The following is a 14,304-nucleotide window of genomic DNA, read 5'->3' as shown; positions in this document are numbered from 1 at the left end:
CGATTAGAGCAAGATTAAGTAATAATGATGAGTACTTTAAATAAAGTAAGTAAAAGAAAACACCGGTAATATGCAGATCTTGACGGAAATGAAGAACAGAGCAGCTGACGTCACTTCTCAATGAAACAGTGTTCTGCTTACATCATTGTTCTTCAACAGATCTTCAATCAGGAACAAATTCTTTACCCAAATCAGCAACAAACAAGCTCTGATACCACTTGTCGGTCCTGAATATTCACTCACAATCACAATCAAGTCATAACTCACACAATAAATGTGTCGACAAGAGAGTTAATGACAGTTGCTATTTTAGGAAATAAAACTGTTTGTTTAAGGCGGAATCAAAAACAAACAGTGTAGTTGCTAAAAGATTAACAAAAAGTAACTAACACGCACAAGAGTCACTCAAAAGATTTACATTCATATAATATAAATCATACAAACGATAATCGATTTAGGGTTTCTTGATAGGAAAGTTAAATCCGTACTATTCTATGGCAGCCGTCACACTCAATAAATATTCTCTCTGTGTTAATTGGCTTGTCCGTCCGGAGGCGTGCCCTAAAATATTCCTTTTATAGGCCTGACACCTCCAGACAGCTGTCATTCCTTCTAGAAACCCTAAATAAATAATACATATTCAGATTACATATTCAAAACTTTGCTAAGTGTAAAACCAGGTCTTCCGGGTAGACTTTGCATAAGTTGTATTCACCGAGTAGGCTTTGTGCCTTTGTCTTATTCGGGTAAACCTGGTAACCTTGAAGTGTGCTTGGACAGTTCTCCGGGTAGGCTTTACTTAAAGCATTTTCCAAAGGAAAATACTCACCTAGCAGACTTCAATCTTCTTGATCACATCAAACTTTGCCCGACATGACCTTACGAGCAACCTTGTTCTTCAATGGTCCCTTCAACTCCTTGCTAGGAATAGCTTATTAACAAAGTGTGCTTGGTAACACTATAGCCTGCTAGAGTTGAACCCTACACGATATTACTTGAGATATTTCATTACTCACATCATGCTTACTCGTACCACTGTTTTATTGATAAATACATTGCCCGATCTTCCAATCACTTAGCTTAATGATCTTGGTTAGCCAAGAGCTTACCCGGAGGTAAACCTTACTCGGCTATGAAGAACAATCTTGCTAGACATAGTGAACCTTACTCGGGTATACACTAAAGAAGAATTCTCGAAGATAACCTTGCCCGATGGACAAAATACCTTGCTAGGGTAGGAAAACTTTTCTCGGGAATCCAAGTGTGCTCGGATTCCATACTTAGCGATTTCTGAGGAGGTTGAGAAGATTTTAATCTTCCTTATACTTCTCTTAGGTCAAATCTTGACTCAACACAATCAAGTTTGCTGCAGGAGGGTAGGATCAAATAAAGTAATTTTTAAGTAGTTTAAATTAGGTATCTTATATTATATTAACTGTTAACAATCAAATGTTTGGTATTAACTGCTAAGTAGGTGTTATGAATTATATGAACTAGTAGTTAGGTTTTATGTATTATATAAAGTACTAATCAGCTTTTGTGTGATATATGTTTAATTGTATTAATGATAAACTACTTGATAAATGGTTAAATGCAACAATTTTATGATGTTTATATAAAACAATTGATTGTATGTATGATCATTATAAGCTCAATAGCATGTGGTTAATGGATAATGTGAATCTTTATTGTTTTAGGTTAATGTGACCAATGTGTAGAATGACGAACTTTATGGTTTAGGGACAATTCCAATATTAATGGTTTAGGGTTAATGTCAAGAATGTGTTCAATGGTTTACGGTTTTGAATTTGAATGACAATATGGTCAGTGTGTATGTATGTATGTATGTATGTATGTATGTAGGTATGTATGTATGTATGTATGTATGTATGTATGTGTGTGTGTGTGAGAGAGTGACAATGTGTTCAGTGTGTGTGTGTGTGTATGTATGTATGTATGTATTTGCGTGTGTTGTGCAGGGCATAATTGTCTTTTCATAGGTATATGTGTGTATTTTGTGTGTGTCTCTCCATGTGTACGTATTTGTATATGTTTGTATATGCATGTCTCTGTCTATGTTATGTATGTATATGTATGTGTTTGTATACGTTATTATGTGTATGTATCTGTGTGTGTTGTGCAGGGGCATAAGTTAGTATGTATGTATTTGATTTATAGTTTGACAAATTTGGTTAGTATGTATCAGTTACAGTTAGTATCTACAACTAGTATGTAGTTGAATGTCAAAGTCATACACACACAAATACAGTTAATATTTATCAGTTAGTATCATTTTGGTTTAAAGTTTAACTAAAGCAAATACTGTTTAATCTTGGTTATATATTTTGAAAAATATTGTTTGATCTGTTTGATCCTGATTAGTAAGTAGGTTAGTAAGTTAATTGTATGGAATAAATGATTAAGTACTCAACTTACTAAAATATCATGATAAAGTCCATGGTTAATTCAGTTATACTGTTGACTTTGTAGTCAACGTTTGAGTATAATCAGCTTAGGTTAATCAGGCTAATTTGGTTAATCATAGTCAATCTGGTTAATATAGTAACAATTCATAGTTAATCTAGTTAATTTGGTTAATTGTAAACTCATAATCAAGCAGTGGATCAGTTAGAAAGTCAACAATAGTATTGGTTTATATTAACTTGATTTTAAAAATGCAACTTAGAGTGAATGTTAGTTATTAAGTTAGTATGCAACTTAGAATGAGGTGGTCAAAATAAGTCAAATAAATATTGAATGGGTGAAAGTCTTCGGGTCAAACAAAGTCAAGTGAAAAAGTCAAAAAATGTTTGATTTTGATTTTGTAAGGAAAATATATATAACTAGGGTTCGTATTTTATATATTACACAACCACAAGGACGTAAAGTTCAGGATATAAGAGTCTTTTACATCTTTTTAAACGTTGGGTTCACAACGAGGTTTTAATTGAAAAAGATGTAGGGTACCCAGAGGTGGACCTACGGCTTGACCACAGGGGTCGGCCGAACCCTGTAATACAAGAAGAATTAGTGTTATATATACGAAAAAAGCCTAACCGGCCCCTTTAAAATTTTGACTCCAACCCCTGCGAGAAACTGATTAAAGAAGGAGAAAAGATAGAATGGAAAAGAACATGTATTTCCATATAAATTTTCCGGCGACATGTTATATTGCAGCGGGAAGAAATATTTGGGGGAAGATAGAGTTGAAATTCTATTAAAGTATTCTTTAACTATCTTTAGAGCCCGTATAGTAAGGATGATATAAATAATTAAGTTACAAATAAAGCAATACATAATGTATATAGAAAAAATATTACATATATGCTTGTATAATTATAAATACATTGATTTCATTTATATCATAAAATGATTTTTTCCAAAAAAAAAAAAGAATTTAAAAAAAAATTATGCACGTGCAAAAACATACACAAGAACACTCCGTCTATTGAAAATTTATTCTCAATATCATATATGTATAATTGAAAGAAATTTGGTTATGAACCAATTGCGGGGAATACTTCTCATATAATGATAGTTTTGAGTATACCATTAAATTTTTTTTGATAAGTTTCAGAGATTTCTCGACTTTGCCAATTGACAAAATAATAACAGGTTAACCCGTTCAATTTTGTGAGTTTTGCTTCACTTGAGCATAATTTTGTACAACATTGTTTCACATACAACATTCTGATCACTATTAAAGAAAAAGTCAATGCTGACACAAATGTTTCTAATTTGATAAAAATCAGAAGTATTGATAGGCCTGAAGGTGGCATGATAGAAGTGGTTGTCATTTTTTCTTAAATTTAATAGTCATATGAAAAATACTCAATGTGCAAAATCCCGAATCTTATAAATATTTCAAAAAATGTCACTAAAAATAAATTCGAAACTCTGTCACATTTAAAATTCTTAACTTTCATTTGTTTTATATTTTCAAGTCAAAACTATGAACTCGTAACAAGTTTAACGATAAATCTATTTGCATTCTCAAAATTCTAAAATATTCAGATTATCCCTTTTTTTACATATAACAGGTTGAGTCAAATGCTGTTAATTTGTACCAAAGGATCTATTTATCAACATTTAACTAGTAACAATCAAATTTTAGTTTCACCAAAAACTCGAAGCAATCCTTGATAAAAATAACCAAAAAACTAAATATGATAAGCTTTATTATATTTGAAAATGATTGGTATATATAATATACTTACAATTTAACACATATATGTATAGTTTACTAAATTAATCAAAAAATTAAATTGATATATTTAATTCATATATTTATGATTATAAATTTATATGACAGTGTACCAAAAAAACAATAGATAAATGGATTTATTTTTAAAAATTGGATTGAATTTTAAGCATATATTTATAATTTAATGATTAAAAAAATTATTTTGGTAATTGAAAGCATATTAGTGTTTTTATTTTTAATTTACAATATTTAGCAATATACATAGTATAATATGTTAATAATAACATTTAAAATTATATATTCTTTTCAATATTTTATAATCATGGTTTGTTGTAGATTTTTGGATTTCACCAAGTATGTTGTGGAATATATTATAACAATGTACATTAGTATAATATGTATATTTTTATTTGTATAAAAGTGTATATATATATATATAACATAAATAGAGTTTAAAGAAAAGTGAATAATTTAGTTAGATATAATATAAATGAAGTATAAAAGAAAATGAATAATTATAGATATATATATCATATATTAGTTTTGGAGGGAAAAAATTGTAAGAATTAACTATAAATTGACAAATGTCATAACTATTTTATTTTATTAAAATAGATAGTGATATTGGTACTTACCTTATTTTCCTTTTTCTCTTGTCTTATCCACCACAACACATTGGTTTTAACTTTTAATATTAAAATTAGGTAGGAGCCGTTGTGTAGATATAAATAAGTGAAACACACACAAACACAAGAGTCAGACCAACCAATGGATGAAGATTCATCACCCCTTCTGAGCTCCCGAAATGCCGAAAACACGAGCGGCGACATCCCTCCGGTGAAGGGAGTAACGGATTTCTACGCCCAGTTTCTAGTCGAGTCAAAGAAGCTATGGTTCCTCGCAGCCCCTATGATTTTCACTACTGTTTGTCAGTACTCGCTCGGAGCCATCACTCAGACGTTCGCCGGTCATGTTGGAACTCTCGACCTCGCCGCTTTCTCCATCGAAAACTCCGTTATTGCCGGCTTTTCCTTGGGGATTATGGTTAGTTTGTAGTATTTTCAAACTATCAACTCCTCCCGTTAAATAATGACTGTTACATATATAAAGGGAATTCTTCTTGGCTTTAAATGCCTTCTTTTTAAAATTAAAATATACTCTAATTTTTAAGTTTGCTGAGTTGGTATGTTTAGAAAAGTTGGAACCTTTTAACCATTAAAAGTTTCACCAAGAAACGAAATCTCTAAAATTAATTTTTTAATATATACTTGTTAAAAGATTATTTTATTTGTGAACGAGAAGAAAAATATTTGAGTTTTAATTGTTTATTAAGATGAAAGAGGGCAAAGAAATTAGTTTCATCAAGTTCCACTTAATCAACAAAACTGATTAGGTTGGAATGGGGAGTGCATTGGAGACATTATGCGGACAAGCATACGGAGCCGGGCAAATAGACATGTTAGGAGTGTATATGCAAAGGTCATGGATAATATTATTCGTGACTGCGCTCTTGTTGATGTTCTTCTACATCTTCGCCACCCCGTTACTCATATTAATCGGTCAAACCCAAGACATATCACAGCTGGCGGGGAAGATGGCGTTGTGGATGATCCCACAGCTCTTCGCTTACGCGGCTAACTACCCCATCGCCAAGTTTTTGCAAGCGCAGAGTAAGATTATGGTGATGTCATCCATATCCGGTGTCGCTTTGGTTCTTCATGCCTTCTTCAGCTGGCTTTTCATGCTCAAGTTGGAGTGGGGCCTCTTTGGTGGAGCCATGGTGCTTAACTTTTCGTGGTGGTTCATGGTGGTGGCTCAGATGCTTTATATTCTGACTGGGACTTGTGGTCAAGCATGGTCCGGTTTTACTTGGGCCGCCTTCAATAACCTGTGGGGGTTTGTTAAACTGTCGCTCGCATCCGCAATCATGCTTTGGTGAGTGGAATTATTCATTTCGGTTTTGGAAAACGACAAATCAAACCAAACCGGACGTGGATTATAAAAATTTTTATCAAAATCATCGGTTTGTAATTAAAATGTTTTCAAGGATGAATATTTATGACGATAACACAAACACAAACATATTACAAAACCAAACTCTTTGGATCAAAAATTGTATGACTTGGTTCGATTTGTTCGCTATGATGTTTATTTATATTTATTTTTGCCAAATTTTAACTAATTATCCGAATGATTGTTTCAGCTTGGAGACATGGTATTTTATGGCCTTGATACTTTTTGCTGGATATCTAAAAAATGCCGAAATTGCAGTAGACGCACTCTCCATATGGTTAGCATCATTATTTAAATTTTACATGATATCTATCTAAGTAAATGAAATCCCTTAAAACGTCATAAATAGCAGGGTACATAAAAATTTGAAATAAATATTAGGAGAATTAAATTAAACTGATAAAAAGGTTGAAAAGAAATAATAAAATAAATAAACATGTGTAAAATAAATTATGTTGAGCTATATATCTTTTATAACAAGGGTTTGCATGGTTCGGTATGGATCAACAAAACCGAAAATTTGGTTTTTGAAAATTGAATTGTTTTTGCTTTTAGTTACAATTTTTGTAAATTAAGTGATTTAGGTCAGAACTTTTTGACCCAATATAATGATTTTGGATTATAAACTGATATAAAAAACTTCAAACATCATTGGTTGGTTTTATTTAGTGGGCATAAATGTAACGTGGAAAGTTAGATATGATAAACTATTGCCATGACTCTAGCTTCTTACTTTGTATTTAATGAAACCTAACTAGTCATTAAAAAGTGATTGTTAGTTTTTATAGAGTCAATGGCCATTTTCGTCTCTGTGGTTTGCTACTTTCGTCACTTCAGTCTAAAATTTGTATTTTTGTCAATTTAGTCCTCATAGTTTTAAATATTAGTTAATTACGTCCTATCCGTCTAACGGCATCCAGCTATGCCGTTAGTTTAAGGGTATTTTTGTCTTTCACCTTTTTATTTTGAGTTATTGGTCACTTTCGTCCTTGTGGTTTGATACTTTTACCAATTCAGTCCAAAGTTTGAAATTTTTTCAATTTAAGTCAGTTTTTTTCTATAACCCTAGAGAGTATTATCCAAGGCCAAAACAAGTCTGCATTTACTCTGTCGACAACAGTAATCATACCCCCTCCTCTCGTATTTAGTTTCTAGACGATTCCTAAAGTCTCCCCCATCATGGTGGAATTCAATGGTAAAGTGGTCAAAGCAATTCCGTGAAACCTAATTGTACGGAAAAAACTAAAAATCGTTTCTTTGATGAATGCATAATATTTAGGGTTTAGAGATTAACATGTCATAACGAAAATCTGGGTCGTAATCAAATATTATACATTAATCAACAAAACAATTTTTAGTTTTTTCTGTATAATTCGGTTTCAGGGAATTACATTGACCACTTTACCATTGAATTCCACCATGAAGAAGATTTTAGGAAATGTCTAGAAACTAAATATAAGGGGGGGGGGTATGATTACTGTTGTCAACAGAGTAAATACATACCAGTATTTGAGGTTGCTCGATGGTTTTGGGCTTGAATTACGCTTTTCAGGGTTATAAACAAAAAAAATAAAAAATAAAAAAACTGAATTAAACTGAACATTAAATTGAGAAATTTTCAAACTTTGGACTGAATTGGCAAAGATATCAAACCACAGGGACTAAAATGACCATTAACTCAAAATTAAAAGGAGAAAGACAAAAATACCCTTAAACTAACGGCATAGCTGGATGCCGTTAGACGGATGGAACGTAATTGGCTAATATTTAAAACTATGAGGACTAAATTGACAAAATTAAAAATTTTGGACTGAAGTGGCGAAAGTAGCAAACCACAGGGACGAAAATAGCCATTAACTCGTTTTTATAAATTGATAGTTTTATTGAGAAATTTACGTATATAATTTCTTTTAAAAAAAATACTTTGAAAATATATTATAGTTACTTAAAACACTCTTAAAAACATGATGCAAACCCACATGAAATTTAATAGGTTTGAGTTGTTACTTGTAACTCTTAATTCACAAGTTGTTTGGTGTGAAAAACATCGTCACGTCACGTATTTGCGCCCCACACCATTTAACGATGCAAGATAGAGATCAGTTCCCAATTTATTTATGAAGTCAGATGGTACAGATGTTGGGTCTACATCTCAACTTTTGCCTTGGTGACTTATGACAAGAGGACAAATAAATGTTCAATTTTGAGCTTTTAGGTTAACATACTTACTAGTATTAAAGAAATAATTACAACTTAGTAACATAGTAAATACTTTAATGAAATTATGCAGCACAAACATTGTTGGGTGGGCAATTATGATAGCAATTGGATTCAATGCAGCTATCAGGTAAGTTTACAAATATTTTTCTCTCAGTAATTTCTTCTACGAATAGATATTAAAAAAGCACATAGCATAGCACTAATAATGAATGTACTAATTAATTTTGGGATGTAGTATAAGGGTGTCGAATGAACTAGGAGCAGCCCATCCAAGAACCGCAAAATTCTCCGTGGTGGTGGTCGTCTTCTACTCAATCGTCGTCGGTTGTTTTTTGGCCCTTCTCCTTATCATTTTCCGGCATCAATATCCCGCCATATTTGCCGACAGTTTAGAAGTTCAACAAGCTGTTTATGCGCTTACTCCATTGCTAGCGGTCTGCCTTGTCATTAACAATACTCAACCCGCGCTTTCAGGTGTGTATTTTAGTACAAACGTTTAAAAAGCTTGCAAGCTTGATGTTAGCCCGCTCAAAATTAGCTCATTTACAAACGAACTGAGCCCGCGCCGATCTTGGCTCGTAGCTTGCTTGTTAGCCCGAACCAATATCGGCTAGGCTTGTTTAGTTTGGCTTGTTTAAATTATATTTGTATATATACACACAGAAACTCAAAATTATAATTTATTTTTGTTAGCATAGTTTGTAGGTTAAAGGCCATATGGCATTATTATATATATTATATATATATATATATAGAGAGAGAGAGAGCAAGTTTATAGATTTTTCCTAAAAAGTATAGAAAGTGTGTTTTCATCATTAGATCTAATAAAACACATCACTACTAAAATAAAAACACACCGCATAAAAACACATTTTTCATATCCACCATCAGATCAACATATATAACGCACCATATTACTTTTTACACTTTTTAAACTCACTCTACTTATTTTTACCCCAACCTATATATATATATATATATATATGTTGAAAGAAAACAAGACTACTAGAGCTTAAAACGTTAAACATTAGAAAGAGTAAATACATTTTACGCCCTGCTTGCGGTGCGCGCATATAATGTATATATGTGTGAACCCTCGGGTGGGCAAAAGTAAAATTGCACTAATTTTGACGTTATTTTACTAATCTCGTGAAAATAACGTTAAAAGTGGCGGAAGGTTAATCAGGCATCATGTGGTGGCGTTGATAGCCGAAAGACAAGGGCACATGCACCGATCAGCCGGTGTCCCGATGATTGAGTGCTATGTGCCTTATGTCCAAGGCTTGATGCAAAACTACTATCGAGCCGGGGGTCTCACCGGAAGCAGCCTCTCTATCCATGTGGGATAGAAGTAAGGCTGTCTACATCTTACCCTCCTCAGACCCTACCATAGCATTGCTATTGGTGGGATATACTGAGTACGATGATGATGATGATGATGATGATGATGATGATGAAATACATTTTGTTGAAATTATTTACCTTTTTTATTTTTTTAATTTCCATAATCTATCAACATGAATAAAAAACAGGAAATATCTGTAATAAACAAGCGAGCTTGTTGGATGAGCCTCTAGCTGGTTAAAGCTTTCTACAAGTACAGCTCTAGCTTAAAATTTCAGCTCGTCTAGATAAAAAGACCAGAGCCAAACTGGCTCGTTAACTTCGAGCTTGAGCCCTACTTGGCTCTGCCCGTTTACTAGCCTAGAAACTTGGTTTAGGTTTATCATTCTAATTTTTACCATCATTCAAGTTTGTACCGGGTACGTTTGTTTGTTCGTTTGCAGGGGTGGCAATCGGAGCTGGATGGCAAGCTGTGATCGCGTATATAAATATTGCGTGCTACTACGTCTTTGGAGTTCCTTTGGGACTCATTCTGGGATTTGCAGTAGATTTGGGCGTAAAGGTGTGAAGTTTATACTCATTCGTGTTGTACATCATGCATTCTTGACGGTACTGTACTATATATGTTTAATATCAAAAAGTTGTAGGGTATCTGGCTGGGCATGTTAACTGGAACAGTGGTTCAAACCATTATTTTGGTTTGGATTTGTGCTAGAACCAACTGGGACAAAGAGGTACGTACTTCGAACTCTAGTTACTTGTCTTGATTAAAAACTTTTGATACCGATTCCTTCTAAACAAATTTCGTTGGTTAATTGCAGGCATCCATGGCGGACGAGAGAATTAAAAAGTGGTCGGGTCAAAAGGGGGGTTGAGGATGAGCATTAAACGGTTCATTTTAACCAAGTGAGTTATTATGTTTGATGTTATTGGTTGGTTTAGATGTTGGTGGTCTTATTTTTGCTGAAATTGCATTTTGGATCGAGAGTGTTAAAAACTTTGTTTGGAGTTCAAAAGGATGTAATCTAACTTAATGTAGCATCCATCTCTATTTAATATTTATCCAACAAAGAGAATTCAAAATCACAACTTATATTCAAGGAAAATAGGAACTTATATTATTATTAGGGGTGTGTATGAGTCAATTTGGGTCAAACCCATAGCCATAACCTATATGTCGGTCAATCGATAACAATAATCATAACCAATCCGTTATGGAAGTTTCGGTTAATTGGTTTTGAAGGTTATAGTGAGTCGGTTGACCATGACCAAAACAATGTAAGTAGACCTAAAAGTTTGGTACCAAATATTACAAAAAAAAAACACATGCCATAATCCAACAAAATATATAATCATAATATAAATACCAAATATTCAAAAGGACATTATATAATCCAAAAATGAAATCCAAGTTAATTCGATAACATACGTCGAACCAAAAACATCAAATGCATTTGAGGGTTTTCAAAAATTTATTAAATCAACCCACTAGATATGTTGGTTAGCAGTTAAAATCTGTCCGGTTATGGCAATTAAGTTGCTCATCCTAATGTGATATTTCAAATTATGTTTTAGATGGTATGTGTAATATCCTACTCTTGTACTAATCTATATTGTTCACTTAATCCCACTAATTCATGATATTGTTTGTTACTCGGGAAGAAAGTTCAAATGAGGTCGGCAATAATGAAAATCTCCGTGCTTAGCCGGTTAACCGTGTAGTTGTTGTCTCATTGACAATTTATTTATACAAAACGGGTTAATTTTATTTGAGTTTAAATATCCTTATAAGGTGTACGTCAGTTCCCTCCCCGAGAATCTTTAAAAACTTTCAAGAAGTAGGTGAAGATAAATTTGTGCCTTAAGTTATAAGGATTTTAAACATGTATTTAAACAATTTTGTTTAAATATGTATTATTTGAAAATCAAATAATTACTCTTCTTTGAGTATGTTTTTCATTCAAACCTTGCATTGTTGACTTAACTATTATCAAAAGGGTAACTCAAATTTCTAGAAGTGAAGGTTTTAAGTTTTGGATGAAATACTTGGGGTTTTGCTGCGAGGATAAGTGAAAAATGAAAGGGACACTTCACACTTTCACACATGTGAAGAACTTGCAAAATAAGGGAAAAGCAAGACAAAGACTTCGCATGTTCACATTGTCAAAACCAATGTGAAATGAAATTGGCATTCATGGTCATTTGAGGCGACCTTGGAGATGGACTGTTGGATGTCTAGCCTACATACCATGCATCTCAAATATTTGGTTATAAGTTGAACATATATTCAAACTAAGTCTTCGCCCCTTCGTTGTATAACTTTTACGCACACACACTTAAAAGAATAATCTCTTCCATAGTTTAAGTGTAATTAAGCTTCTATTGTCAAGAGATGAGTTTAAAAGTTAGAGCAAAAAGAAAGCTTCTATGCAAGCTACCAACCTTATTTTCCATATTTGTATTTTGAGGGGTCATCTCTAGAGGTAATTCTAATAATTTGAAAAGTGATGTATCATCATTTTTTTGATGATTTGAGAGGGGAACACATAATCTTGATATAGTGTTGTTTTGTATTAGGCTAAGAACTATATAGAGTTAATTATAGATTAAGTGAAGACTCACTATCTTGACATAGTGAGTTTTGGCGAGTGAAGGTGATCACTTTCTTTTAAAAGTGAGACATTTGTATCGGTGATTCCTACCATTTAGGAATAGAACTAGTGAACACCCGATCCGTTTTAAACTTTGTTATATTTCAAATCCTATAAGAGAATATTTTTCATGTTATAATCATGTCTCATACTTTTCATGTTGTTTTAATATCTTTAACGGTGTTTAATTCGCTTATTTTATGCTCGAAACCAAACCAAACAAAATCAAATGTGTCACACCCCAACCTACGACGGAAATGACGGGGCGTGAGCTGATTGCTCACAGCTCTTAAGGTATTATCATGCAATATTGGAAATTTCAATATCTATTTATTAAATTCAAATAAAACAAATATTCCATACAATATTCAAACAAAATCAAATAGTGCAAAAACCATAAACAATTGTCTCATTTAATTTCTCTAACATTATTCCTTAAATGATCTTCCAGAATCCATACTTGAACTATTCCTTAAATGATCTTCCAGACTTGAACTAACTTCATATCACACGATGACCTGCATATGCGTTGAAAATAAAGTAGATTTGTCAACACAAGGTTGAGTGAGTGATGCGCGAAAATATATATATAAATAAAACACGAATCGCAACTAAGCTTTGAAAAACCAAACAACCTATCCTAGTTCACACAAACGGCAAGTGTACCGGTCGCGTATAGCAAAGAAAAAGAAAGTCTGGATATCGAACTCGAAGACACGTGAGAACGGCTCAGGTTATAAACCCTATTCCAAGTCCTCCCCTGAAAGATTTCTAATTGATTTTATTATTATTTTTACTTTTTTTAATTAATTTAAACTAACTTAACTTAACTTAACTTGACTTAACGAAACTAACGAGGATTTAACAAATATGGAGAAACGACTACCTAGGCAAGAATCCTATTGACAGTTCAACGGCTAATGCAATTAACTAATTACAGACACCGGGATCTTAAAATAATCAACTAATGCTCATTAAAGTTCTCTAGGTTACCTCTCGGTCTCACCAACTAACCCTCACAAATCTAAGAAGATTGAATAAATGCACCGGTAAAAAGATTACTAAGGTACCCTATTGACGCATCTCCTCTCGGACTCAACGACACAAAACCCGCTTAAAATTGGTACTAGCAATTATAGGGATAAAGGGGTAACAATATTCAACTTAATCTAAGACACAAATTTGCACGCAAAACTAAACCGGATAAGACCAAAACTCGCTCTCGCGCAATTCTAACCTAACCGAATAAATATACGAGACAAACCTACTCCCTATTACCTCTCGGTCGCAAGGAAGGTGAACCTATTGAATTTAATAAATAATCTCACTTAAGATTCCTATGGTAGTACTAACCATGACAAGATCAAAAACACTAAGTTTATGACCTAAACGTAGAACCTTAACTGAACGACATACAATCAATCAATCAAAGTCAAACGCGGAATCTCAAGCAATAATTATATAAAAACAATATTTTAACACACCAAAGATCAAACTAAATAAAGTTTTTCAATAATAATACGTCGTGTAAATAGTCAAAACCAAATAAACCACCAAACAAAATCAATGTTCATCTCAACCTAGGTAGTTAGAGGGTTTAGCCAAAAATCATGCTCAATAACAAAAAAAAAATAGGTCTAAAAACTGAATTCATAATGAAAACAATAAATTCAAACCACAAAATAATGATGTTTGGTTGAGCAGATGTTGAGATCGGGCTGCTCCTTTTTCAAACCCTCCTGCCGTATATTCAAAAAAATATCTATTTGCTGCCCCCCAACTCATGGAAAACCTCCTCTGTTAAAAAGTTCCTTAACCAACCTACAAATTACGAGTATATACGCTAAGCCCATCAACACAGGGGAGCTTGCT

General features: G+C 33.0%; 1 protein-coding gene across 1 annotated transcript; it reads left to right on the top strand.

Moving 5' to 3' along the window:
* Positions 1–4,972: 4,972 nt before the first annotated feature.
* On the top strand, positions 4,973–10,786 carry LOC143623086 (protein DETOXIFICATION 31-like). Its single transcript, XM_077094070.1, has 8 exons — positions 4,973–5,248; positions 5,598–6,139; positions 6,408–6,494; positions 8,508–8,564; positions 8,673–8,911; positions 10,225–10,343; positions 10,429–10,515; positions 10,603–10,786. Exons 1-8 carry the CDS (start codon positions 4,973–4,975, stop codon positions 10,654–10,656), a joined length of 1,461 nt encoding a protein of 486 aa, XP_076950185.1. The 3' UTR covers positions 10,657–10,786.
* Positions 10,787–14,304: the final 3,518 nt, after the last annotated feature.

Source organism: Bidens hawaiensis, unplaced genomic scaffold (assembly GCF_021521415.1).
Source record: "Bidens hawaiensis isolate Kalapana, Puna unplaced genomic scaffold, B.hawaiensis_p1.1 tig00003288_1, whole genome shotgun sequence".
Classification (NCBI taxonomy): Eukaryota; Viridiplantae; Streptophyta; class Magnoliopsida; order Asterales; family Asteraceae; genus Bidens; species Bidens hawaiensis.
Note: the sequence above shows the minus strand (reverse complement) of the source record. Positions and strands in the feature narration are given on the sequence as shown.